Source organism: Caloenas nicobarica, chromosome 5 (genome assembly GCF_036013445.1).
Source record: "Caloenas nicobarica isolate bCalNic1 chromosome 5, bCalNic1.hap1, whole genome shotgun sequence".
NCBI lineage: Eukaryota > Metazoa > Chordata > Aves > Columbiformes > Columbidae > Caloenas > Caloenas nicobarica.
The window spans coordinates 44,014,774-44,042,527 of NC_088249.1; the positions used below are offsets into that span (position 1 = coordinate 44,014,774).

The window sequence follows — 27,754 nt, forward strand, 5'->3', positions numbered from 1 at the left end:
CCCAAAATGTGGATATTTTTTGTGTGATAGCCCTGTGCTGACTTCTAGGCTGCAATGACAGACAGGAGGCAGAAGGCTCAACAGACAACTTGGGAACAAGTAAAATGGCTTCAGCATGTGTTAAGGCAAGATCACAAGGACTTCATAAGGTTACTACAGCCGGCCAAGTCCTGAAGATGTGCTGGCTGGGCTGTGGTGCAAATCTTCCCTGGTAACAAGTGTAGAATACACTGCCCAAACCTTATCTAGGCAAAATTTCAGGACTGGTATTTAAGAAAGAGTTGAGACAACGACATTAAGAGCCAGAACTGCATTTAAAAAGTTTTCTTAAACATCTACATTAGAGGTTTTGGCTTAAAAAAAAAAAAAATGTTGCTATGCAAAGTAGAAGTCAGACCACGGCTGTGCAGGCAGGGAGAGGCACCATGAAATGGCCAGCACAGGTGGCCATGGGGATCTGCAGATGGGCAAGGGAGAAAGCCCCTGTGCCCACACCTGGGGGGGCGGGCAGAAAGCCCCTATGACACTTGGTGTGGGAGCAGAGAGGCTGCCTGGTGCAGCCACACATGGCCTGTGAAATGCACTTTGGACGTGGGTTGTCTGCCAGCGGGCATCTCTGTGAGCTGCTGTGTGCCAGTGGGTGTCCGCGGGTCCTGGGCTACTCTCAGAGCCCCTGGGATTGGGATAGTGTGGGGGACCTCACTGAGACCACAACGGCTCAGACGAGACGCTGCGCATCAGCAATGCCCAGACACTGCAGGGTTTTTGCCTGGAGCCTGGGGGTAGCAGCCCTATGTTGGCTGCGACCCTGGGTTTTGCTGGCTCTGTAGCTGTCTTCCAGTCCCTCAGGCCGTGGGCTGCAATCACAGGATCTACCTTGTTTCCCTGAAAATAAGACAGGATCTTACATTAATTTTTGCTCCAAATTTTATTACTTTTTTACACGTATAGCTGCCTGGACACTATTTGAATGGACTTTTTTAATGAACTATAACTGGGGCTTGTTGTTGGAGTAGGGCTTATATTTTGAACATCCTCAAAAATCCTGAAAAATCAGGCTAGGGCTTATTTTTGGGCTGGTCTTATTTTCAGGGAAACAGATCATGTGAAAGAGTCTATCACAAAGGAGTTGTGGGTTGTCATGTATGTGCTGTGCAAAGGAAAGCTATAATTTCAAGCTGAGCCCGAAGTTGGGTGTTGGAAACATCCCCCTCTCCCTTGCCATGTGGATGCACTGAGCTGACATTGCACTGAATTAAATTTCCTAGTTAAGATTGTGGACAGAGAAGATTTTACTTCACACTCTCCCAAAATAGCACACTTCAGGAACAAAACGTATACGAGCTGTGAATCCAAATGTGATGGTGTGGTGAAAATGCCTGTTCCCTGTAGCAAGGCAGAGCAGTGTGCTGCCTGGACATCTCGGGGGCTCACCATGTGGCCATGCGTGCAGCATGGTCTTGTGTCCTGCACCCCTTTCTTCCTGCGAGGAGTTCCCAGGACAGATAGGATGAGATGAGAAAGGTGTTTCCCCTCCAGGTGAACTGGGGATACAGGCATCTCTCCTGCCTGAAAAAGAGCAGTGTGATGGTTGGGCCCACGTGCCCAGCTGTCCTAGCCTGTCCCTGCCCATTGGCAACTGATACAGGGCGACTCTGGGACTGTCTCAGAGGTGCCATTGGCCTAGCAGGCAGCCAGGGCACTGGGAGAGCAGGCTATCAGCATGAGAAACCAGAAAATACCCTCCTTCTACTGCTATGAGGGCAAGGACGGAGTTGTAAGTGGTGAAAGAGGCACCAAGTGGTTCTGTTGGGCTTGTAAGAGTGCAGTGATACTCACATTACCTCCTTGTCATGGAGATCTTCACAATATGTAACTCAAGGTCTCTCTAGGTTTGATTAGAAACAGACACCCCAAACTTCGCATTGAAACTTTGAGGCCTTCTCCAGTTACAGGAAGTCTGGGCATATCCATATGCAGATGTATGCAATTTGTTTCACTTCAGCAGTTAGCATGACTGTTTTGAGGTCAGGGAGCCTGTTCCTAGGGAATGACAGTTTCTCCTCCGGACGCTCAGCCAAGGGTGGATGCACTTCCCTCTCCACGCTGCGGTCCGTGCTCCCTGCCTCCTGCCCTCCATCCCACTCCTGCTGCCCCTCTCACGGACACAGCTCATCCCCCCCGTGCCACAGGGGCGGGAGGTAAAGGAATCTGTGTCTGCTGCAGCGTGGGAGCACGAGAGCGGCGTGGCTGAGCTGGCAAGGAGGGCTCTGGGCTAGTGGCAGGCAGCCATGGGGACACCCGCCGTGTGTGCAGCGGGGACGGTTGCTTGGTCCTCAGGGCTGATAGCCTGTGGTGGAGATAACTATCACTGCTGAAAGCCCTGGGCCCAGCTCCCAGCTGCAGTTTGAGCTATGCAGTCAACGAAATTACATCAGACCCACAACTTTTCTCTGCATGTGTATGTGTGCGCGTTTGTGCAGACCCTTCCCCAGCTAGCTGAGCCGCTTAAGCAGACAAGAAACAGCAGAGGAGTTCCCAAGGAGAGGCGTCAGGTCTTGTATTTGCTTCTGCCCGAGTCACAGGGGACCTGGGAGTTAGGGAGGCAGCAAGCACAAAGGCACAGGGGAAAATGTACTGAGCTTCCTGACATCATAAATAATAAATAGAAAGGAAGAAAAATTCCTGGAATATTTCTCTTTATTTATTACTCTATTTCTACTGACTCCCATAGGTGGTAGTTAGTTGCTGCAGACTTTCTGCAGCTGTTGTATTATTAGTTTTGAAAATAATAAATATTATAGCCATAGCATACGATTTACCCCAGCTGTGAGGCAGGGCATTGTCCAAGCTCATTTTGGACAGGCCTGTCCACCTGCTGAGGAGCGTCAGAGCAGCTCAGCCCATCGGAGAGTGCAGGTGCAAAGAGCGGGCAGGACAGCAGCCACCGGCCCGGACAGTGGCCCCCGCACCCAGGGAGTACAGATCTTGACAAAAGATTCCTAAGGATCAAAGCAAAGAGAGCTGAGACCTACACCATTAGGCTTTGCTGAGCTTTCCATGGAGGTCCTCAAAAGCCCGAGGGAACAATATTAAAGAAGGCAATAAATCTGAAAATACAGTAGGGTGGCAATGGCAGATGGCTCCTGTGTATCTAGTGCCTTCTTCCCAGTCCTGCCCTCAAATCCTCTGTACTAACTGGGTAATTTTTTCTAAAATCCCTTTCATAGGGATCCTCCCAAGCGTAAGCCTGGGCCTTCCTTGCCCTTGTGCCCGAGAGTGACAGTGACATTTCATCCTCCTGTTTTCATCCCAGTCGCCTCAGCACAGTCTTCAGCTGCGAGACTGAGAAAAGAGCAAGGATATGTATACTTTCTCACAAGCCCGCTTGAGGGCTTTTTGCTGTGAAAATGTGATAGGGTTGTTCACAGAAGAGCTAAACTGTGAATATAGAGTTAATTAGGTGGCAGGATGTTGTAATGAGGGATGAATGCTGGAAAAAATGGTGATTTCCAAAGGCACAGGCTAAGATGCCTGAGCTGACATTAATGAACCTGGATATAACACTGCTGAGGGAAATCTCATGCTGGAGACATAGATGGTGGAGCTGTTTCCCAGAAAGACTGATCCAGGACCGAGAACATCTAAAAACAGCCTAATGTGAAATTTAAATGAAAATATTAGCCAGTTGGCATGATCGTGATTTGGTAATGAGAGCACAGGTAGGAAGTATGGCTCCACCCTTTCTTTTCCGGACCTTTAGGAGCCAAGTGTAGCAGCTCAAGGTTAAACCCTGCAGTAGGGCTACCATGTTTTCTTGTCCAAAGATCCCAGCCAGAAATGTGTGCAGGTGTGACACTGGGCTATGCAGCAGATGTCAGGTGGGTCAGGCACTCACACAAATCCCTCTTTTTCTGGCCTTGGGACAGCCCACTGTGCAGAGCAGTAGCAGCAGGCAAAGGAGAGCTACAGCCACTTATCACAGGTGCTACATGCCACTGAGTCCCCAGCAGGATCCTGCTGGCATGGCAGTGGTCTTGCTAACGAAGGGAACACCACTGTTGCTGGAAGCAGGAGGTGGTCAGGAAAGGACACCCCATCACAGCATCCTTTGCCCATATCTAAGGGCACATACGCCTGGTTTCACTCATAGCTGCTAAGCCTTAGAAAGGAATCAGCTCACTGCAGTGGTTGAATTGTCTACCTCCTGATTCACTGTACTGCTCTTGTATTTCATGGCCTCATTAATTATTAATTGCTCAGGGCATTCAGGCAGAAAGAGCCTCCTAGGCTGCTGTCAGACTCTCCCACTTTACTCTGCATTCACAGAATCACAGAACGTTAGGGATTGGGAGGGACCTCAAAAGATCATCTAGTCCAATCCTCCTGCCATGGCAGGAACACCTAGGTGAGGTTACACAGGAAGGTGTCCAGGTGGGTTTTGAATGTCTCCAGAGAAGGAGACTCCACAACCTCCCTGGGCAGCCTGTTCCAGTGTTCCGTCACCCTCATTGAGAAGAAGTTTCTTCTCATATTTAAGTGGAATCTCGTGTGTTCCAGTTTGTAACCACTGCCCCTTGTCCTGTCATTGGTTGTCACCGAGAAGAGCCTGGCTCCATCCTCGTGCCACCCACCCTTTATATATTTATAAACATTGATGAGGTCACCCCTCAGTCTCCTCTTCTCCAAGCTAAAGAGACCCAGCTCCCTCAGCCTTTCCTCATAAGGGAGATGCTCCACTCCCTTAATCATCTTTGTGGCCCTGCGCTGGACTCTCTCCAGCAGTTCCCTGTCCTTCTGGAACTGAGGGGCCCAGAACTGGACACAATATTCCAGATGAGGTCTCACCAGGGCAGAGTAGAGGGGGAGGTGCGGCCTCACCTGGAGCACTGTGCACAGTTCAGGGTGCCACAGGATAAAAAAGATATTAAGTTACTAGAGAGTGTTCATAAGAGGGCTACAAAGTTGGTGAAGTGTTTGGAGGGCAAGCTGTCAAGGCTAAAGTCACTTGGTTTGTTCAGCCTGAAGAAGAGGAGACTAAGGGGAGACCCCATTGCGGTCTGCAGCTTCCTCACAAGGGCAGGAGCAGGGGCAGGCACCGAACTCTTCTCTTCAGTGACCAACGACAGAACCCGAGGGAACGTCAGGAACATGTGCCAGGGGAGGTTCAGGCTGGACATTAGGAAAAGGTTCTTCACCCAGAGGGTGGCGGAGCACTGGAACAGGCTCCCCAGAGAGGCAGCCGTGGCCCCGAGCCTGACAGTGTTCAGGAAGAGACTGGACAATGCCCTCAGACACGTGGTGTGGACTGTGGGGTTGTCCTGTGCAGGGACAGGAGTTGGACTCCATGATCCTTGTGGGTCCCTTCCAACTCAGGACATTCTATGTTTCTGTGAGACTCCTCTCATTTCTCTGTGCTCTGCACACAGGCTGGGGCACAGGTGTCTCACACCAGCCTTTTCTGTGGCACTAAGGACCATTCGTAGCCTCTGCTGGAAGCAGTGCAAGTCTTCACAGAAGGCTGCGGGGCCGACTGTGGGGTGTCAGTCAGCAACACCTCTGCTGACACACCACCTCTGCCTGGGGATGCACGACCAGAAAACAGATTCCCACCGTGAGCCATGCGTGGCTGCTGTGTGCCTCTAGTTTTCTACCATGTGTTATTCAGCACAGACGGGCTGATGACTGGGGACCGTTCTGAGTCCTGGGTTTGGGTCCCTCCATCCTCAGGGACCTCTCCTGTGGCCAGGACTGAGGGATGTAGTGCTCCATGGGGTTCAGTCCCACTGTGGGCGGTGGGAGGGGAAAGGATGGTCTTGCTGAGGTGAGTGCATGTGTGTGTGCTGGGCTCGTGGAAGGAGACCAGGAGGAGCTGGTAGAGCTCATCCCAACCTCCCCCTCCCCAGCTGTGTTGGCATCCATGGACTGCAATCAGCCCCCCTGGCATAAAAGCCACCTCCTCCCTTGCATACAGACTGGCCAGGCACCCATGCCACCCCAAGCTGAGCTCCAGCACCCACTGAGGCCAAGGCCAGCAGCTTTCCTGTACCCAGCCAGGGTAGCCCTCTCCTCCCTCCTCTGCCCAGGGTGGTGTCAGCCTCTGTGCCTGCATTTAGGGGCTGCTGCCCAACTGCCATGGCTAGCTTTAATTGGTTGAACCAATTAATTGGTCAAAAGATTCACATCTGTTTCCTTCTCTCTCCCCCTCCCCACCCTGCTCAAACCTGCCCTCCTCTCTCCTCCCTGCCCTCCCACCTGAACAGGTAAGGAGAGCAGTTTGGGAGAAGCTGACTTGCAGTCAAGCTCTGACCCTTCGGGAATGGACAGCAGCTACCTCAGCGTGAAGGAAGCCGGGGTCAAAGTGCCCCAGGACAGGGCCAGCACAGACCTCCCCAGCCCCATGGACAAGGCCGACTCAGACAGCAACAAGGGCAAAAAGCGGAGGAACCGCACCACCTTCACAAGTTACCAGCTGGAGGAGTTGGAGAAGGTCTTCCAGAAGACCCACTACCCAGATGTATACGCCAGGGAGCAGCTAGCCATGAGGACAGACCTCACTGAGGCTCGCGTACAGGTAACAGGGGATGGCCTGGGGCTGGGCGAGTGGTGGGCGAGCTGCAACAAGCCTCTGCTCTCTGGGGAATGAAAACACGGGCCAAACATGGGCAAATTTGTTGTCCCTTGCTGTGCCTGAGGTCACTTGCAGCCCCACCAGCACCTGAGGGCACCTGAGCTTGACCCAGAGCCCGTGCCGCAGGCTGGCTCACCTCTCCAGCACGCTGAGGGACAGGACAGAATGGGGAGGTATGTCCATGTCTGACACTAGTGTCAACTCCTTTATTTGGGCTGGTGTCCTGAGCTGCAGTGTTCACAGAGAGGCCTCCTGTCCCTTAGCTAGCAGGGCAGCAGGCAGGGAAGCCTCACTGTCACCCTAGACAAAGTTATTACAAAAACTACTTCAGGAGGCTCAGCAGGGGACAGGTTCATTATTCTGAGTGGGAGCAACCTTTCCCATAGTATGGGCCCTTTCTGGCAAGATGAGGATGCAGAGGTGACCAGGACATTCAGTACCAGAGAGCATGAGATAATACAGGAGAGGCAGGTCTTGCTGGGTGCTTGGCTAAGCAGGTGCTGAGACTGCATGAACACTGGTGACCTGGAGGAAAAAGGTGCTCCCACCATCTTGAGAGGAGCAGGAGAGTCAAACAGCCACACTGCCTCCACCCACACAGGTGCCAGCTCCCATGAACTAGCTCCCCTGAACTAACCTGGGGGTCCAGCAAAGCCAAACTTCAAGTTCAAGGAGTGAATGATTCTCTGAATGCTGCTCTTTCCTCTGAGTCAGGGTTAAACTGAAGGCCTGGCAGAGCTCAGAAGCATTTGCAAAAAGGAGCACCATCACTTGGAGCAGATATCTGCAGCTCACACCTTGATGGCCATCACAGGTCCCGCTGAGGCTTAGGCTCTCATGCTAATCCTGTGACTTTTACTGCAGGCATTTATCAGCTCACCACCCCAGAACCTGCATTAACATTGAGAATTGCTGGTGTGTGGAGGCATTTGATGATCCTCTTGTACCAGGAAGACTTCCAGGTCCCAGCAGCCCAGCTTTCCCTCTGCTCTAACCTTTACAAGCAGTTGCTGCAAACAGTTGAAGCAGTCAGGCCAGCATCCCTGCATAAGCTCATTTTTCTCTGTACATTTACTTCCAGTTTTAACTAGCTGTTGGATTTTTTCTTGTCTGCTTGCCTAAATTGGTTTGCAGGTCTGCTGTGCTCTTCTTCCCCACAGCTGTTTCTTTTCAGGCCAGACACGGCTGCATTTCAGTAGAAAGCAGCGTGATTCCCGTTGGTCCTGCACGTAGCATGCTCAGCACCGCGGGATGGGCAGAAGAAGGCAGCACTACAAACATCAGCTCTTTACTTCTGCCGCTGGACGCAGCCTTTGATTTCCCAGGGACACACCACAAGTGCTGATGGGGTCTCCTGGGAGGCCAGGCACAGCATCCGGTTACCGACCCACACAGTGCATGAAATTCCTTGTGCTCAGGAATGAGAATGAGGTGCTGGAGAGTGGCGAGCTCCTGCTGCCCGCCTCTGAGCCAGGGTGTGCAGCTAACAAGACCCAGCCAGCTGCAGAGCTGGCGAGCAGAGCCGGGGCAGGCAAGGCAGATGCAATCCACAAATTCATTACATATGACCCACCAACTCAAGGGTTTTTCCCCACTTTACCACTGGATAACACTGTGGTTGAGGGCAGAAGTACCTCCCCAGGCAGTCAAGAGGAAATCTGGCAGAGGAAGGGGGCATTTCACCCTGCCCTGAGATGAGCGCCCCAGCAGCCCACTGCCATGGGCAGAGAGAATAGCCTCTCTCTTCTTGTGACTGCGAGCTCGCACCTCTCACTTGGGATGGCGATGACAGGGCTCATGTAATGGAGCAGCTGAAGGACTTGTCTAAGTGGCCTGACCACTTGAGCGCTTACCCTGGGGTGCAAGGGGTGAGCACTTGCACTTCACTCATTTCCCCCAGCCTCGCTGGGAAGGACCCTGTCCCTTGGGCTGCGGGGTGTCACTCAGCCACCGCCTTGTGATGAAGGGCTGTTTTGCCATCGGTAGGAATGCAGACTCTGTCACTGGAGAGCCAGAACCTGCAGGCTTGTGCTGAGCGCTGTGGGTGCTGGCTGGGCTGGCTCAGGAGTACCCCAGGTCCCAAGTATTTCGGTGGGTTACCAGGGTACTGGGGCTGCTGGCTAGCAAGCTGCTCAGCCTTGTCATGGCAGTGGGAGTTCCCAGGGGACATGGGGACATAGCCTGGGGTGGCATAGGGCTCTTCTTCTGATGTGACAGGGCTGTGCTTCCCACAAGGGAGGCTTTTGGGGCTGGGGCCTTAGTGAATCACCCTAGCACTTGTCTCCAGCTGTGGGTTGTATTATATCTTGTTTAGGCTTGGATTTGGCCTCCTACCCCTCTGGGCAGCTCTGATCTGCTGGGGCCGCCTCCTGCTAGCACTGCAGCACTGAGAGACATCAGCTTATAGCCAAAGAGGGGGCACAGGACAGCAGCCCAGGAGACCGATGGTGAAGCAAACACCGACTGCAAGGACCAAGGGCTCAACCAGGGCCAAGGCAGAGGGTGGAAATCACAAATAAGCCATGAGACCCTTACTTCTTTCCTCCTGAAAGCTGCTATGTACTCAGATGCCCTCCACCAAGCTGGCAGGGGCTTTGGCTGCTGTGGGGTGTCTGGGCACACACCTACTGCAGTCCCATGGGCTTTGAGGGGACTTCAACAGTCCCTCTCCCAGGAAGGTATGGTCTTCTAAGGAATAGCAAATGTCCTGGGATAACTTCATGGAGACCAGCTTCAGCTGCCTGCAAGGCTGAACTAAGCAAAGCCAAGCAGCTGGAAGGCGAGGCGCCCCACAGGTTTGAGGTGTGATGCTCCTTCCCATGGCTAAGCCAGCTTTTGGCTGGAGGTCATCCCCTCTGGCCAGGTTTGGCTCCCTGGGAGCACAACCAGCCACCACACTGCAGGCAGAAGCAGATGTGGAGCCCAGACAGGCAAGCGGCAGCTCAGTTTTTTCCATCCCTTTCCCAAGCTCATGCTTCATTAGTGAAATAGCTGCTGGAGGTCTCGGTGCCTGGAGAAGAGCTCATGCCAGCAGCGGTCTTGGGGTGGGCCACGCTGTCTGCGGAGTGGTGGCATCCCGCAGCCTAGCCCCTCTCCTCGATGCCTTGGTTTCCAGCTGTCAGTGCTGGTGTCCAACACTGTCAAAGCTAATTCCCCCTGCAATGCAATGCAACATTTTCCCTGCCTGCCCCTGACAACCTGGCCCCTTGCTGCCATGTGCTATTAAGCTACTGCATGTCCCTGTTTTTCAAAGTGGGAGCCGTGCGTAAGCCCTGCGCAGAGGCAGAGCCACCCCACCAGGAGGAGGCTTCTAGGGCTCAGAAACAAACCTACAAGGATGCACAGTGGGCACTGTTTTCATGTAGGTCCTACACAGCATGCACATCCCATTCCTTTCTCCTCCTCTTCCATGTCTGGGCTGCAGAGCCCCAGAAGGAGCTCCTGCTCTGTACAAGCAACTGCCTGAGGTTCTTCTAGCCCGTCCAGGGCTGCAGCAGATGTCTGAGGCAGTGGCACTAGAGAAACATGGTAGACACATGTATATTCACACATGGCTCCTTCCCCTTGCATGCAGACACACACATGCATATCCCCAAGCCCATGCTAGCCCAGCCCCAGCTGCTCTTCTCTCTTGGGCTGTATCTCTGTCTCCTGGCCCGCCTTGTGGCAGAGCAAAGAGATGGTGCTGGAAAGAGGCTTTGCAGCCACGGAATATAACCCCTCAGCCAGCCTCCCTCAGAGCCAGCCTTACGATTGCTGGGACTGTTAATGAAATGTTTTTGGTGGTGACCCTCTGATGCAGCGGGGGCTTGAAAGTGACAGGGAAATGTCAAACTCTGCTGTAGCAAAATCACCGCCTTAGAAAAAAAAGAAGATAAAAAAAGCAAGCAAAGCAAGAAGTAATATATCTTGATCCCTTTTCCCCCATAAAACCCTGGGAGGCTGGTGGAAGGAGCGGAAAGACTGAGCTAAGCCTGCAGGAAATTAAACATGAAATGAAAACAAGCTCAAGTTATTCAATTCTCTCATCCCAGGCTCCAATTTCCCATTCCAGGCCACTGATAAAATGGTGTCCAGTTTCAGTGCTCAAGGATGAATTCTGGCTCTGTTCATGCAGGCTGGAAAGCAAAGGGCTGGTGGCCATCTCTGGAAAGAGAGGAGATGGCCTGGCCTGAAGAAGAGGGTCCTGGAGACAGATACACAGACAGGGGCTGAGCAGAAGCAGGAGGGCAGCGGGGCCAAGGGGACATGGACAGGCAGAACAGATGCTGCCAGGGGAGAGCATGAGCATGTGAGGCTTGAATGTGGTGGGCAGCTCCCGCCTGCTGCCGGGCAGTGATGCAGAGAGGGGTGCTTGAGCACAGGGCATGGGGTGCCAGGCTGGTCCCGACCCTGTGGCTGCTACCAGCACACTGTCACACTGTCACATGTGCAGAGGCCAGCCTCATCCTCATCGCTGCACTGGGGCAGGTAGGAGAGAGAGGAAAATGCCTTTTTCTTTAAGTTGGAGGAAGGACAAATGCCACGATGCAGTCCTCAGCCATCCAGCCATAGCCAGAGGGGCTTGGGTGAGGTCCTGGCTCAGCCCAGCCACCCATGCCCTGTGCAGAGCATGTGGAGCTTGGTGGCAGGGGCAGCACCAGCTGGGTGCCAGGGTGGTGACAGCAAGACAGTGACAAGGAGCCTCCTGCTTTCTTAATCTCAGGTCGTTCTCAGCCTCTCCATCCCTTGCAGCACATCAGCTGTGTATGCATATGGATTTAGGTACCAGCATATGGCTGAACGTTTATGAAGACGTGAAACATTTTCTGTTCTGTAGATTTTTATAGGGCTGATTTGGTACATCAGGGCTTATCAAAGCATTGTCTGCAGGAGTCAGATATATGACATTACCCTACACTCCCACTCTGATCGGTAACACTGGGATGCAGCCCATGATGACTGCTTATCCTTGCATGAAGTACCCTGTCCTGACCCCAGAGGACACTCTGCACTGACTGCTGCAACCTCCCCTGCCACATTCCCATCCCGTAGCAGTTTCTCTTGACTAAAGGTGACAGATAATGAAAGGAAAACGGACTTTGGTTTGATTTTAGATTTGCTGTTTAAAAGCAGGTGTGTTCTAAGATTGAGGAAGCCAGGAAATACTTAGGTTTAGTTGCTTTTTCCTGACATTTTCATCTATACATTGCCCTGCCTGCCCTGTTTTCCCTGGAGCACTGTGGAGGCCTGGAGAAGCCCCATTGCAAGATACTAAGCAGCCTAAAGGCACTTGGACCAGCGGAGAAAGGAGAACTTTAAAAAGTGGTCCAAACCTTGTTGCAAGTGTTTTGGAGCAGTGGCTCCCTGCCAGCCCTTGGACCATCTCCAGTGCCCCCAGTACCAGCACTTGGAGTGAAGACACTCTTCAACCTAATGCGATGGTTTCCCACAGCTTCCCAGCCCACCAGTGGGGATTGCCATTTGGGAACTGCCAGCTTACACCTTTTTGCTCTGCCAGCACCAGTTCAATGTGTAAATGAGGAGCAGCAGAGGAAAAGCCCATGCTGGAGATCCTGCTCCACCTCAGCTGGTCTCAGCAAACCTGCCGGCAGCTCCAGCAGGCCGAGGGAAGCCGAGCGCACAAACCGCGCACTGGCGGTTTCAGAGGTCACACCGCAGAGCCGGGCAGTGCCATGGGAGCCTGTGCTCGGCCACCCCGCTCCCGGGTGAGTGCCCTGGGAGGGATGCGCAGGAAGGCTCCCCCACATGACAGCACAGGTGTGGGGCTGGCCTGGCCAGCCAGTGCCTTGGCCAGGCAAGGGAATGGCCGCATATGCCTGGCATATGTTTGTCTCAGCCTTGTGCACAGCCAGTGCTCTGCTCCCTACCTGCTCTCTACCCCTCTGTGCACAGCGGGGCCTCCTCCGCCAAGAAGGAACTGGGTCACCACCGCTAACTTTGAATCTGCAGATCAAAGCAGCATGATCTGGGCCAGCCCTAGGACTGGCCTGCAGCTGGGCTGGAGCGGCTGTGCCAAGAAGAGGTAGAAAAAAAAGCAGACAGATGCCTCGGGCATCAAACCTGCTCCAGTAGGATGCTCTTCATGTGCAGTATGTGCTCAGCTGGGATAACATTAGGACCTTTCTGCTGGTGCTTTCTGCACCCGCTGAAAATCCTCATAGAGTTTTTGATTCGGGGTGGGGGTGTTAATATCAGGCTGCTACTTTGGGTATGGTTAGTCTGGCTGGCTTGTGGATGGCTGATGCCAGTGTCACTGCCGTGACAGTGGTGCAGGGTACTGTACCCTACACCATCCACAGCTCACACGGGGAGGAATTGCCCAGGAGCTGCGCCATCCGCTCCTCACACCACGCAGACCCCAGCGCCTGGCCAGACGCTCAGCTGCCTGCTTGTACCATGGGGCTGGCCATGGTGGAGAGCTGCGAGACACCAGCATGAGGCTGCCTGTGCAGTGGGGAGGGGGAAACTGAGGCAGGAGAGCTTGAAACAAGTCTTCCTGCACAAGTAAGAAGGTCAGCTCAGACCAAAAGCTACAGACCCTCAGGTTTGTCTCTGTGGCAGCTTCTAGGTGCGCTGACACAGGCTGCAAATGCCACCACTCTCCTGCCCCCCCAAAAAGCCAGCCTGCTGCCCTCCCCTGTGCCAAAAAGCCCAGCTCGCTGAATACGTGAGCTGGTGAAACCGAAACCGGTGTCTGCTTTCCTCAGCTGCCTGGGAAGCAGCGGAGGGGCCCCGCGGCTGGGCGCAGGCAGGGCCAAGCTGCTCCCTAGCAGGGCCTCCCCCTCCGCAAGTCACCGTGCAAAACTTGAAGCAGAACCGAGCGGCTCTTGGACTGCTGCTTTCATGCACTGGCGTGACCTGCACAACCCAGCCCCTGGTGATCGCCTGCATCTCTCAGTGCCTTCAAAGCGGCTCTTGATTGATGTGTTTCCCTGACTCACTAGTTTCATGAGGCTTTGAAGACACTGGGCCAGGCTCTGATCTCTCTTATGCTGATGCAAATCAGGAGCAATGGTGCTGACAACAGTGCAATAATCCACACTGATGTCAAGCCAGTAAAAATAAGGGCAGAAACAGTGTTTCGGTCTTTCCTCTGCCTTGAAGGCATCTGAGCAGCACTGTGATGCAGAGATCTGCAAACCCTGCAAAGAAAACTCAGTAAAGCAAAGGACACGTAACTCTGTAAAGGGCACTTGCCCTTTCCTGCAGCTAAGAAAGGAAGGGGTGTTACACATTTTATTTTTTTTAACAGTTAAGAAAAATAAGACTGAGAGTTGAGTAAGAAGTGCAAGCTCTCAGCCAATGACACCATCACGGCCAGGATCGGGCCTGGGGAAAGCCCCAGCACCGCTGGTTTCGGTCTGGCAGCAGCACACTCGGGTGTATTTGCACTTTTCAGCTGAGACTGGAGAGCTGTGGGCAGTACCTGGGTAACACTGATTTAGGGATGTGAGCAAGATCGGTTATCCCAGGGCAAACCAGGCCACAGAAGGCAAGAGCGGTGACTGTCCCTGGACAGGCAGGACACCAGAAGCTGGGCATCACCTTTTGCCCAGGGTGCTCCCAGTCTGGGAGTGCAAGCTGGCCCTGGCCATGCTGAGGATGTGGGGCGGGACTGCTGCTCCCACAGGGGCTTGCGCAGGGAGCCACGCACAGCCACCCGCCCGGCAAAACCCTGACTGCAGCGGGCTGGCGGGCTCCCAGCCACCACCGCCTCCCCTTTTCACAGCCCCTGTCACCCTCTCCCCCAGGTGTGGTTTCAGAACCGGCGAGCAAAATGGCGCAAGCGGGAGCGTTTTGGCCAGATGCAGCAGGTCCGGACCCACTTCTCCACCGCCTACGAGCTGCCCCTGCTCACCCGTGCTGAGAACTACGCCCAGGTGAGTGCAATCCCCCACTCTGGTCCGTCTGTCCCTATGCCTGCTGGAGACACCACCTCTGCTCCCAGTCCCCTCAATCTGATGCTTCGCTTCTCAGGTTCATCCACCTGCCTTCAGGCAGGACTGTGAGAGTGCTGGAGCTGGCATTATATTACCAAATCCTGAAGGACCAGGAATTATTTAGCTGGATGTCCTGCCCAGGTCCCTCATGCCCTGGCCCAGTGCAGCCATCTCTAAAGCAGGCACCAAGCCCAGCCCTGTGGGACATAGTGCAGCCACCCTTTGGGCACAGGTCACCCTGCTCAGCACATTCTATTACAGTGTCCTTCTCCCATCGCGTGTGCTGCTGCCCACTAACTTCCCATTGATTTGGAAAAGTTCCTGAAGGCTATTTGAGGCCCTAAAAACAGCAGTTCCCAGGAAGCCTTCCTGTTGCCATGCCTAGGCTTCCATGCCCCTTCTTTAGGCAGCTGGACAAAAGCATTTTTCTCCTGGCTATATCCCACAGCCATCTCCCAGTGATGGGCTGTGGTACCCACAGTGCACTCAGTGACATCTGCGGATGCTTCCCAATGGTCTCACGGGTTTGTGCTCCAAAGGAAGGATGGGAGCAGCCCTGGTAGGGTATCTGGGGCTGCTCCTGAGGACTGTCAAGATTGTTGCTGTCTTGGCCCTGGAGGCAGGTGATGCAGCTCCCTGCCTCCTTAACCTCCTGCCCTGGGAAACCTGTCACCACAGTAGCCTCCTAAGCAGTGGGCCAGCCCCATTTTCACAACACTGCCTTCAGATGCTGCCAGGGTGGATGGGTGTTCATTAGCTCAAGGGCTAGGCTGTGCTGCCACAAAGCTCTCTCTCTATCCTGCTGATTCCTCTTCCTGCCACCCAGAATTTGCTCGAGGGTGCAGTTTTGAAGGCATGATGCTCTGAACCTGACTTGTCCTCACAGCTCTGCTGGGAGTCCTCCCCACACAGTGCCCTGGCTGTCAACTACCTCCCCAGCCAGGGCCGCACCAAAGCTCCCCCGCAGCCAAGCCAAGAGTGTTTGACCTCCTGCTTGGCATCCCCCCCCGAAATGAACAAGAAGCCCTTATGAAACAGCTGAGAGATGCCAAAGCAGCTTTTCAAGCAGAGGGCACTCTCAGCAGCCTTTTCAGCACTCCCTTCTCTTGCCTTTTGTAACTTATCCTGCTCCCTCCCTCCATACGGCCTTTCTCTCCCAGCCCCAGAGATAAAAAAAATGAAAAGCATTTGCAGGAGCTAAGAGATCAGAGAGGCTCAAGAGTGAGTGGTGCAGCAGGCTGGTGGGATGAAAAGCCTTTGCTCTCCCTGCTTTCATCCTGCATGCCTATCCCCCCGCTGCAGCACACCTACCTCTGTTGCCAAATACTGAGCCCCCCTCTCTTCTTCTGCAATATCATTTAATGATTGACACTGCAGGAGCCCAGAGCCCAGCATGAGGTGGCCCTGCAGGGCTCTGCTCTGCAGCAGGGAGGGCGATGCTTCCTTACTCCTCAACGGGCAACGAGCACCGCTGGGGAGAGGGGCAGGGAACCTGTCCGTGCTGGGAGCTGTGGGCAGCTCAGCTCCAACAGGAACATTGCCCCGCCGCAAGAAGTCTCTTGCCTGGCCAAAGCCACCAGGAGCTGGAGCAGGAGGATGGATTGGTGGTCTCACAGCATCTCTTTCTGCCTGATCCTTCTCTAATGGGTAGTCCCACAGAAACACTGTGGATGACACCAGGTTTCCAGTGCTGAGAGCTCCAGAAAGTGCCAACAGAGGGAAAAAAAAAAAAAAAGCAAAGCTGAGAGAAGGGGAATGAACAAATAGAGAAACAAGAAGACAGAGCAGGGTCACAGCCCTGCTCCCCTGTCAGTCTCCAGCACTCCTTCCCCTACTAGGGCTGGCATACAGATTTTGAAGGGAACCCGCTGGCTCGGGGGGGCTGCTGATGCTGCTGCTGGCGGGGACCAGGGTACCGCACCCCACGGGGCACCAGCTGCCCCTGGCTTGCAGGGCTGCCCTGCGGGTGCTGGCAGGGGCTGGGGCCAGACACGCTCCCTTCGCTCCAGCCTGCCTCTGGCTGCATCCCACACAGGGCAGCCCTGACACTTCTTTTCCCATCCCCAGATCCAGAACCCCTCCTGGATCGGCAACAATGGTGCTGCCTCCCCTGTGCCTGCCTGCGTCGTCCCCTGCGAGACAGTGCCCTCCTGCATGTCCCCCCATGGTCACCCCCACGCAGCCGGTGGCGTTTCCGAGTTCCTCGGCGTCTCCGGCCCCGGCGGCCACGTGGGACAGACTCACATGGGCGGCCTCTTCGGCACGGCTGGGATGAGCCCTGGCCTCAATGGCTACGAGCTGAACAGCGAGCCGGACCGCAAGACCTCCAGCATCGCTGCCCTGAGGATGAAAGCAAAGGAGCACAGCGCCGCAATCTCTTGGGCAACATGACAGGGCTGCAGCCCAGCGCCCGCAAGACATGAAGAGAGCACACGGGGACAGCCGAATAAATCCATCCGCTTGGACTCCAGACAGCAGTTGCCTCCTTGAGGATTTGAATGCAGCACTTTTAGCTACCCTAGGTATATAAAATACATATGCTAATGTAAGTGAAGTGTTTCCAGCATGAAAATGGCAGCTCCTGGCTTCCTGGGATTCAGGTGGGGAGAGGGAGGCTGTGGAGCAGCACCTCTTCCAGTGAGATCTGGGTTGGGATGTGTCCCCTCTTACCGCCACCTCCCTAGTAACCTGGGCATTTTTTCTCCCTGCTCCTTTCTCTGACACCAGATTTGCCTTTCCAAAGAGCAAGAGCCCACTGGCATTTCAGTAGCTTTCCCCATCCCATCACACCCCATACACACACACACACACAAAACTTCCCCTCCTATTTTGTCGACAGTGTTGCTCAGATCTGTTCTGCCCCGGGCAGGGGACTGGATGGGGACTCTGGCACCAGCAAAGAGGCACTTCTCAGGCTGCTCCTGTCCTCCTGTCAGGAGCCACAACTTCCCACAGCTGAACAGGGAACAGGGCTGGGAAGATACCTGTGGATAGAAAGAAGGCAACATTATCCCATCTCCTTTTACCCTGCTTTGCCTCCATCTTGCAGCCTGAGACGAAGCACAGAGCCATAGAGGCCTGTGAAGGGGATGCCTCTCTTCCCAACATGTCACGGTGACACAACGCTGGGAGTCTTTGCCAGCTCTTTGGTCACCAGGCTGGAGGTGCACCCCAGCACATGATAGCTTCTCAGCATGGCTGGCTGCCCCAGGAGCACCCGACATTTGCTTTGCCATGGTCATGGTCAATATTGAGGCTCATGTGCAAAGTGAGGCAGCAAAATGTTTCCTCTGGCTTTCACTGTGTCAGGAACTACTATCCTCAGTGTAGAGACAGCAGCTATGGGAGGGGACTACAGCTGCTGTGTGAATCCACAGGTCCCCAAAGGGACCGCTCTGAGAAACAGGTCAAGTGGTAGCACACACAGCCGTGGTTACGTGAGGCCATCGAACTGCTCATACACCTCCCGGAGTCAGATATGTGCAATGACAGGCCCTCCCTGCAGCCCTTGACCAGAGCCCCACTGCATGCAGCTGCTGGGGGCATCTCTGTGCAGGGGACAGTGCAGGGAGCAGGCTGAGAAGGGACCCACGGCTGGATGAGCTGATGCTTCCTCATCTTCAGCCACCTCAGATCCTCTTCACCTTGCAGAGGAAGCAGGAGACACTAGAACTTGCCTGGTTTGTCTGAACTAATATGCGTCCTCCGGTTTTCCCTTCCAGTGCTCTTACCTGCACAGTGCTGCTTAGTAAGAACTCCTTCACAAGGCTAAATGTTTTCTAAGCTTTGGAACATCCTTTCACCCTACTGAATTATCACCAGGGAGAAACCAAAGGTCATCTGAGCACTATCAACCACACGTCAGGTTCCACTTGAGCAGGGACAGCCACCTCTGAGTTTCACAAGGGAACTACAGGATTTTACTCCCAGAAAAATTTGTATGTCACCCTGCCCTCCCTCCTCATGCTCAGTGTTAGGGGATCTTGTAGCTCAAGGCCGAGGAATTTTTAATGGTCTTTGAAAAGGCTCCAAATAAGCTATAACCAAATGTCAGGTTTCAGGCTAACACGGTATACAAGTATTTCTATAGTGCCTAGACTGCCATACACTACATAGATCAGGAGTGTCAAACTCATTTTCACTGGGGTCCACATCAGCCTCACAGTTGCCTTCAAAGGGCCAAATGTAATTTTAGGACTGTATAAATGTAACTACTCCTATACCCTGACACTCCTGACATAGATGATACACCATTGCTAGATCAAATGTAATATATATTTACTGGAATAAGAAAAGACCAGTAGTACTGTCTGCTTTCTGTCCTCAGAAATGTGAAGAGATGCCTTCCTTGGTAGCCACAGGGAACTAGCACACATTTTTTAACCACAACGTGGCTATGACCAGGGCCTCTCCCATCATAAGCAGCCAGGACTTAAGTCCCAGCCTAATCATTCAGCCGAGCAATCGGGCATGATTGCTTAGGTGCTGAAAGTGATGCTGATCACTGACCCAGATAGGATCACGCTGGCCAGTTAGAGGTGTCCATCACCCGCACCGGGCACCCAGAAACCACTGAGGGTCTTGGGCCACCCAGGCACCAGTGGCAGGAGGCAGTTTCTCCAGCAGATTTTGTTCAGGCAGCTGAACATGTTGCCGAGAACATCTTCCCAGGTACACTGCGGAGCATGATGTCCCACGGTCAGCAGGCAATCCTGTGAAGGGCCACTGTCCAAACAGCCCAGTAACGTTACTGACATGGCAAATTATTATAGCACCAGGCAGAGCTGGGGAGGGGGCAGGCACGTGGGGATGGGTCCCGTGTGGCCTGCAGGTATCAAAGGCAGGAGGGCCGTAGCCATTCAAGAGGTTAGCTGCATTCCCTACTGAAGTTAAAGGGTAGCTTTTCCTCATGGACCTCCATGGGGCCAGGATTTCACCTGAGCTGTTTAACAGCCCAGAGGATTAAGTGCTGTATCCCTTGTCTTGTTAGAGAGAGAGGAGAGGCTCCTGGCAGCAGACTCAGCATTCACAGAGGCTTGGCGTCCGCTTTCCCTCACCCTAAAATCCATGTGCAAAGCACATGTTGGACTCACTCAACCTATTTTAAACACCACCGTGCATGCCCGGCCCTGAGTCTGCCTGAAAGCATCACAAGGTGAGGGAGGATGTTGTTCCTCGGGGTTCCCTGCTGCTGGGCTTCCTTCCCGCTGCTCACCGGGCTCTGCCTCCCGTTGCCGGGCTCTGCCTCCCGTTGCCGGGCTCTGCCTCCCATTGCCGGGCTCTGCCTCCCATTGCCGGGCTCTGCCTCCCATTGCCAGGCTCTGCCTCCCATTGCCGGGCTCTGCCTCCCATTGCCGGGCTCTGCCTCGCTTTGCCGGGCTCTGCCTCGCTTTGCCGGGCTCTGCCTCGCTTTGCCGGGCTCTGCCTCCCATTGCCGGGCTCTGCCTCGCTTTGCCGGGCTCTGCCTCGCTTTGCCGGGCTCTGTCTCCCATTGCCAGGCTCTGCCTCCCATTGCCGGGCTCTGCCTCGCTTCGCCAGGCGCTGCTGCCACACCAGCACAGCCCCTCGCACCCCGACCTGCGGGTGATGCCACAAGGCATTCCCCTCAAAAGCCTCTGAAGGCAGCCATTCAGGCAGTTTTTAAGACACGTGCATCTATATTTACACATATTTTTTAATTAATTTAAAAGTTTTTAAAACTAGCTGTTAAATTAACAAGAAAAACTGTGTAAATATATATATATACTTTTATATATATACGTATCTTAATCTAGCCAACCTGCGGCTACTGCATTTCTTAAGGGTCACAGGGTCAGTGCTGTTCTTTGCAATCTCAAGTTACCACAATGATGCCTTTTTTAATTATTATTATTATTAATACCTTTCAACTCTATTTATGACTTTCTTCTCTATTTATTTTTTATTTAGTACGTTACCCCTGTCCATACATTGAGTTATGATTCCCTGGCTTGGACTTGCGTTCGAAGCTGCAAGCTTCATCCCCAGCTACTGCCAAAATATGTCACCAGGCCCGGCTGCCCAGACACCTGCCATGCTCTCACATGCCCACAGTGGCATATTCTGTGGGTGCAGCACCCAACCAGCTGGGCTCTCTCGGCTGCCCTCTCCGGCCTTACAAAGGTAGCAAAACACTCCTCCCGAGCAGTCCCGGCCCTGGCTGTGAAGCAGGTACCCTATGAGAGGGCTGCCTTACGTTGCCCATGGTTAGAAACACCACAGAGATGTCCCAGAGCTTTGAGACTAGGAGGAGGCAAATGGTGAGAGCAGCACAGGTTCCTGGCGCTGGCTTGTGGGTGGTTGGGTGCCACTCGCTGCTGAGTACTCGGAGGCACTTCTTGCCTACAAGCAGTAGTTAGTGCTTTGGTAGCTACTGCAAAGCAGTGGTGAACAAGCCTTGGGGTTTGCTGGGCTCTGAGGTGTCCAGACTCTAAGGGTTGCTGTGCCTGAAGAAGCTCATGGAGAGAAGCAAGATGGGGGCCAGGTTACCCCTCTGGGATGTTACCCACCACCAGCACTGCCACCCCCGCGCTCCTCACAGGTTTGCCAGCCAGGCTCCAGCTGCCTCCTCATGAACATGCTGCTCAGTTCAGGTCTCACGGCCATAGCACCTACCTCGGTGGAGCCCAGAGAAAGACAAACAAGACAGCAAGGTGAAGGAGAACCAGCGTCCCTCTCATCTAGAGCTCATGGCAGCATGTGAGCAAGCATGACTCCCTGCCAGAGCGCGCATCCCTGCCAGAGCGCGCATCCCTGCCAGAGCGCGCATCCCTGCCAGAGCACACCTGGCCGGAGCTGTGAGCGTGGGCAGGGTGTAGGGGAAGGCATGTGTAGGGACAGCGCGTCACACGTGAGGTCGCAGAGCTGCAGCACGTGTGGCTTCACCTGCCCCACCAGCCGCGGGGGTGCAGAGCCCACGCAGGCCGGGGGTCCCGCCGTGCTGCCTGCGTAGGTTTCACTGTCAGAGGGGGTGTTTCAGGGCAGGGAGGTACATTTCCAGGTTTCGCGGAGTACACCCAGGCCAGGCAGCATGCTGTAAAACACTCTCCAAACAAAGACAAAAAGGTGGTTTCCTGGAAAAGGTTTAAAAAATAATCAAGCAGAGGCAGAGCCCTGTGTTTATTTTGCTGCTCTGACTGACACAGCAAAAAGCAAAAAGGAGAAATTAAACCCAAATAGGAAGGGGGCGGAATAGGATGGAAAGTCATTCAGCCCTTTGCAGCTTCCTGAAGGGAGCTGGGAGCAGGCAACAGAGCAGCCTTGCACCCCCCAACTCTTTGCTGGTAACACGGTTCCCCAGTCCCCCCACATAGCTAGGTAGGTAGGTAGAGCTAGGACTTTTATACTACTGATTTTGAAGGACAGTTTTCAATGTATAATATATCGGTTTAGGTGTGCAGTGTTTGAAAGAGACTGGGAGAAAGACAGAAAACAAACCTCAATCAATATTATGTTGTTTTTTGTTGTAAAATATTGTAACCTTGTATAAACGCAAACTTTTTTTTCTTTAGCTTAATGGCCTGGGGTAGAACATATTAAAAAAAAAGTTTTTTAAAGGTTCAGGAAAAAAAGAACAAAAAAATCATTTAAAATGTTGCCATGTGAGGTTTGTGCCATGCAATGTTATTGCCTATGCAGCCATGTATTACCAGTTCATTACAGTGGAATATTAAAAAAAGAGCAAAGAGTCTTGCAGCTTGGTTCTTTTTATCTTTTTTGTTTGTTTTAAAGTAAGTTATTGCACTTGCAGCTTTTTTGTTTTGGTTTGGTTTTTTGGGGGGGGAGGTGGTAGGGACTGGCATTTCTGGGCACCGGTTTTTATGTTTGCGGTTTTCGACAGGAGCAGCATCGCTGGGAAGGACCCTGCTTCCCAGCCGAGGAGGCACAACCACTGTTGTTGTTGGTTTGCAATAAACTCTTTCTCTTCTCTCCTCTCAACTGCAATCTGGCTGGTTTGTTCCTGACTCATGACAGATGAAATGTGATCAGAGGGGCCTCCAAAATCTCAGGTTAATTGAAGTTGGCAAAAAATACTAACAGTGCCCTTTTGAACTGCTGACACAGCGCAGGATGGATTAGCCGGGGGTAGATTAACAACAGGTGGCAGCTCACAGGCCCACTGCCTCTCCCCCTACAAAGAGATGGTTCACAGCCAGCAGCCGGGCACGGGAACGTCCTGCCAGCCAGCTCCGGGCTAACTGGGCCTCTCTGCCTCGGAGAGCACCACTGCTCGCCGGGCCACAGGGAAGAGGAGGATGGTCTTAGGGCTCAGGAGATGCTGTTTCTGGCAGCATAGCAGCCTTGCAGGGCTCCTGTGGGCTTCTCAGCCCTTCCCAAGCAGTCCATAGCATGGCAGCAGACAATCCATTATGGCTGACACAGGGAGAAGTGAGTTGGCAACAAGACGCTGAGGAGCTGGGGAGCCTCAGCCAGCTGGTTCCCCATGCTACAGCACCACCGCTTTTACACAGCACAGCCATGCTCCAGGCATTGTGGCACGAGGTCTCCTGAAGTCCGAAGAGAAGACACCCAGGGCTGGCCATGGGGGGGACCTTCCCCTTGAAAGCGCTCCTTCTCCCATGTTCTGCTGGTCCAGTCACGCTCCCTCCCCTCCCAGCTCTGCTCTGGCAGAGGCCTTCAAGCCTCACGCACCCTCCTGGGCTGCAGGGCAGACCAAGGCCTCAGGGCTTTGCTTCTCCGTGCACAGAGGCAAGGGCTTGTCTCAGCCCCACACGTTCCCAGAGCACATCTCTTGCCCCATCCCAATGTGGGGAAAACTGTCTTCTGGGAGGGCCCTTTCTGCTGCTTCCACCCCATCAATAACTCAGCTGAGACCGCCTTTCCCTCAGACTCCACAGAACCACCGGCACCAGTAACAGACGCTGGGTGAACCAGAAAGTGGCTTTTGTGTTTAGGCAGAGCTGAGAAGGTGTCCAGCAGCTGTCAACAACCCATCGAGACCTGCAGAGCCCCTCTGGCCTTTCCATCAGTTGGCTGGGAGCATCAGCTCAGTTCAGATGGAGCATGGCTGTTTTCCATCTCACAAAGAAATGGATAATGCAGGTGCTGTTGCAAGCTTATCCATTCCCCTCACTTGTAGGAGAAAAATTCCTTCCCTCCCCAAGCACTCAAAGCCAGATTCTCCAGATGTTGGCAAAGCTCAGGCTGTTGAGAGCCTATAAGCCAGTTTCAGTAACATCCTACTTGTACAGGTTTACGTCAGAAATTGCTCCTGGCCTGAACATTGCCAAAGAGCGAAAACATTTCTCTATAAACTCTAGAGAGGGGCAGGACCCAGATTAGAATCATACATTCTTTTCTTGAAGCTGCACTTTCCTACTGGCATTACAGGAGTTGTTTAAAACACATGGAAAAATTTCTCTAGGAGGTGCGGCTACAGCACCTAGGTTAACGTGTTACTTCTCTGCTGGAGAATATGACTCTGAGGCAGGGCAAAGTTCGGGCAGTTTTAATGAAAAACAATTTTTTCTTCCTGTAAACTAAACAGATTTGCCTTTTTTCTTCCTCTTTTTAAAAGCAGATTATTAACCTTTAAGCAGATGGACGTACAATAATCTTCTCATTGGCATGGAAGGTAACAGCCATGCAAGGTGCATCTATTTACGGCCAGCTGGAGCCCACATGTAAAGGTGTTGCATTTAATCTGAGACAAACAAGTGTTTATTATTTGTGAAAGGATCTTCCACTTTCTCTTGCTTTTCAGTTCGTAACTTACTCATGGGGCAAAGACACATGCTCCGAGTTAGCGATCTGCTCCTTTGCTGCGGCCTTGCTGGATTCCTGGATCTCATTTTACGGTCCTTTCTGCTTCAAACCTTTTGCCCTGCCTGTTTGCATGAAGGGTGGCAAAGGGGCTATTGTTCCCATCAGTCTTCGGCTGAAGGCATCCAGCACTAACTGCACCCAGCGCACAGCTGAGACCTGGCCCTCCCTTCCAAAGAAAAGTTTCACAGAAGAAGGACCTCTAAGTTTTCCAACAGCCAGGTGAGAAATGGTGTTTTTCTTGAGTGTTTGGCTACACGGACACACAGAAGGGAAGACAGCGCCTTTGGCCTGAAAACCTCAGCTGTCTTTCCAAAGGACTATGTGCTTATCTACTCTATGAGCATGAGATGTTCACACTGGGCAGGTGGATATCTCTAAGAGGCACTTTTTAGTCAGTCCCAAGCTTTGGCTTTTAGTTTTATGGATTCCCACTGGTGTACAGAATGGGGGTGGGGGGCAAACGAGCTAAGCTTCATCTGTAAAAGCACAGGGTGCAACAGTAACCACATCTCATAGTCACACATGGATAACCTCATGTGAGACTGTATATCCCAAGTTCTTCACACCTTTGCTGGTCAAATGGTCCAGCTTTTTACCTTTTTCCAGTCCCCCACCAATTAAAATTTAGGTGAAAAATCCAACAGATGTGACTTAGAAATTGAACTGATATTTTCTTTTTCTTATGACTGTAGAAATAGTCAAAACATGTATTCTCTCTCGGTAGACACTGGGTTCCCTCCTTGCCCAGCTTAACTGTTGTCTCCTCCCCTGCATACGGTCTGGTACTGAGCACTGATTGAAGTTGATAGACCTAATGAAACCATGACGAAGTTGCCCTGATCTCAGTCCACAGTTACTGCACAGCTGTCATGCTTGTCTGGAGCAACAGAACTTCCTACATATGCAAGTAAACAGGCATTTAGAATGAGTAAAGGAAATCGGAAGCAGAATTACTGGATCCTTTTCCAGACAAATGAGGACAGCAAGCAGGCAACTTTGCAGGGAGAACCTTTGAGCTGCACTGTTTTCAGTCAGAAAACTTCCTGCACGCCGCTAGCTCCATGCCACCCTACTTAATTACCTCAATTGATGCTGTTACCCTTTAATGGGAAACATAAGTCACTTTCAAACCAGCCACAAGAAGCTGCAGACAGGGGAATCCTGAAGATCAGCAGAGGTGGGACTGCCTTACAGCCATTTCCATCAGGCTGAAATTACGCAGAGTGCACCAGGAATGTCTCTAAATGGCTTCAAGCCAGGGCAGGCTGAAGCATGCTGACACTGAAAGTCAAGGCTAATGGTCCCCTACCTTGGTACTCAGCCACCCAAAACTCCAAACAAACATCAGTTCAGACAAAGTGTGGCCATTCTGCTAAAACACAGGCTTGTGTCCAATCCTGTTTTTACCCACACAACTCCTAAGGCCTTAGGTATATCACAGCTTCTCTCCTTTTGCTAATCTGCAGTAACAGGTAAGAGGCTGATCTTACTCAAGCAGGACTGTGAAGCTCCATTTATTGTGTTCAGACACAGCAGTGGCAAACGTCACAGAAAGAACTTCCAGAGTCCTACATCCACTCCCAACAGCATCAGATACAACTGAAGGATCTATGATGCGACAGTAAAGCAAAAGTGCTCTAGGTGATTCCCCTGTCAGGCAAATGCTCTCTCTGTGTATCATGATTACCTGCTTGTGGGATAACTCTCACATCCTACAGAAAGATGCAAAGAATACTATGTTCAGAGTTGTCTGGCAATTTTTGACATAAATGATTTCTTTCAGCCTAAAAATTGAAAAGACAATGTAGGTGGAACATCTGCTCTTGCCAGCTCTTCAGGACCAGACCGAGGTTTGCAGTAGGATCAGCTCACTTTCTGGCACATATTTCATCTAACACAACTTTGCAGAATGTTTTTTTCTTACTTTAAGTACATGGAGGAGACTATCCATGATTGCAAGAACTACCTGTAGTTTACATTTTAGTTTACAGGAGAACATGCTTTGCAGCAGTCCTAGTAAAATTTAAACATGCAAGCCTAAGAAGAATGGTGAAAAAAAATCATACTTACTCTATCTGATCGCTGGCTAGGGCTTTTAAAATCCATTTTCTCATCAGCACCATCAATTCCAGTTGTTCTTTCCTGTGTTGTGCTGCAGTCCTGTTATGACAGCAGCTTCCGTGTGAAAGGGTCAGACAGATGATTTATGTAGTACTAATTAAGCATTTCGAGATCTTTCCTGATTAAAAGGTGCTCTACTTCTGAGAAGTACCCAGGGAACCAGACACCCACTATGGAAGGCATTCATGCCAAATCCTGAAGGTATTTTTAACATTAAAATTGCCCACCTAAATCCATTTTCATGTCTCTCAGTATAGCGTTTTTCCACAGTGCTCAACATTCACCAATACAACCTAAAAGCAAAATGAGTCAGAAGTGCTGAGCATCTCTTAAATCCCACCTCACAATTATTTTGATATCTGTATCTCCAACACCCTTAAGCTTAAAAGGCCTGTGCACTGATATTTGACAGGGATAAACTAGTTGCTGCAGTAAAGCATACTTGAACCACACCAGTGGAAGGATGACGGGCAGCACAAAGTCCAGGAACAGGAGCTGGAGATGGCAGGACAGAGTAACTCAGTACATTAGGGCTTGAATTGGCACGTCCTGTAATGAGACGGCGGAGCTGCGAGGAAGGAAAGAGTCAACACATTGTAGGGGGAGTTGGTGATGCTAAAAATCTGTGCGTAAGACTCCCCATGACTGGCAGGGCAAGCACTGCGGCACATCGCACCCCTGGCGATGCACGAGGTGGCCACGCACACGGGCTGCCCTTTGCATTGCGCTCCGCAGGGACTGTGCTGCTGCGGTCACACAGCTGCCACCACACCCGAGGCCACCATCTATCTCTATGACTCGGCCAAAGCTTTTCTCAAAAGCACAATTCTTCAACATTTGCTGGTTTTCTTCACAAAAGGAGAAAGGGTCTGTTCCCTATTTCTCCAAGATAAATGCTACTGTCAAATCTTGGCAGAAAATTAGAGCAACAACTACTCTCTCCTAAAAGGTGACTGGGATGAATTCGTGCAGAGCAAACTTCTACTTCAAAGACAACCATCCAACTCCAGTTATGGCAAAGACAAACTACTGATGGATCTTTCTGAAGTACACTGCACATATTCAAGTTTAACACAGATTTATGTAGCAAAACAGCCTGTTACTGCAATTCTCTCTCCTAAACGCATCCATGTTTCCTTGTGCCACTCCAGAGGTCAAATACAACACTCTTTGGATCTGCTTTTTAATATACTGATATTAACCTTTTTTTTTTAAATAACATGTATACAATGAAAAGTTAACAATTATCTTAATT

The 27,754-nt window shown here is 52.2% G+C and overlaps 1 protein-coding gene across 2 annotated transcripts in view; it reads left to right on the plus strand.

The window, feature by feature from the left end:
- ALX4 (ALX homeobox 4) overlaps positions 1 to 18,289 on the plus strand; it is a 42,056-nt gene extending 23,767 nt beyond the window's left edge. For both annotated transcript variants that reach the window (XM_065636083.1, XM_065636084.1), the window contains exons 2-4: positions 6,264 to 6,574; positions 14,386 to 14,514; positions 16,642 to 18,289. In XM_065636083.1, coding sequence (XP_065492155.1) covers positions 6,264 to 6,574; positions 14,386 to 14,514; positions 16,642 to 16,965 — 764 coding nt within the window. In that variant the 3' untranslated portion in view covers positions 16,966 to 18,289. The remainder of the gene's footprint in view (positions 1 to 6,263; positions 6,575 to 14,385; positions 14,515 to 16,641) is intronic.
- Positions 18,290 to 27,754: the final 9,465 nt, after the last annotated feature.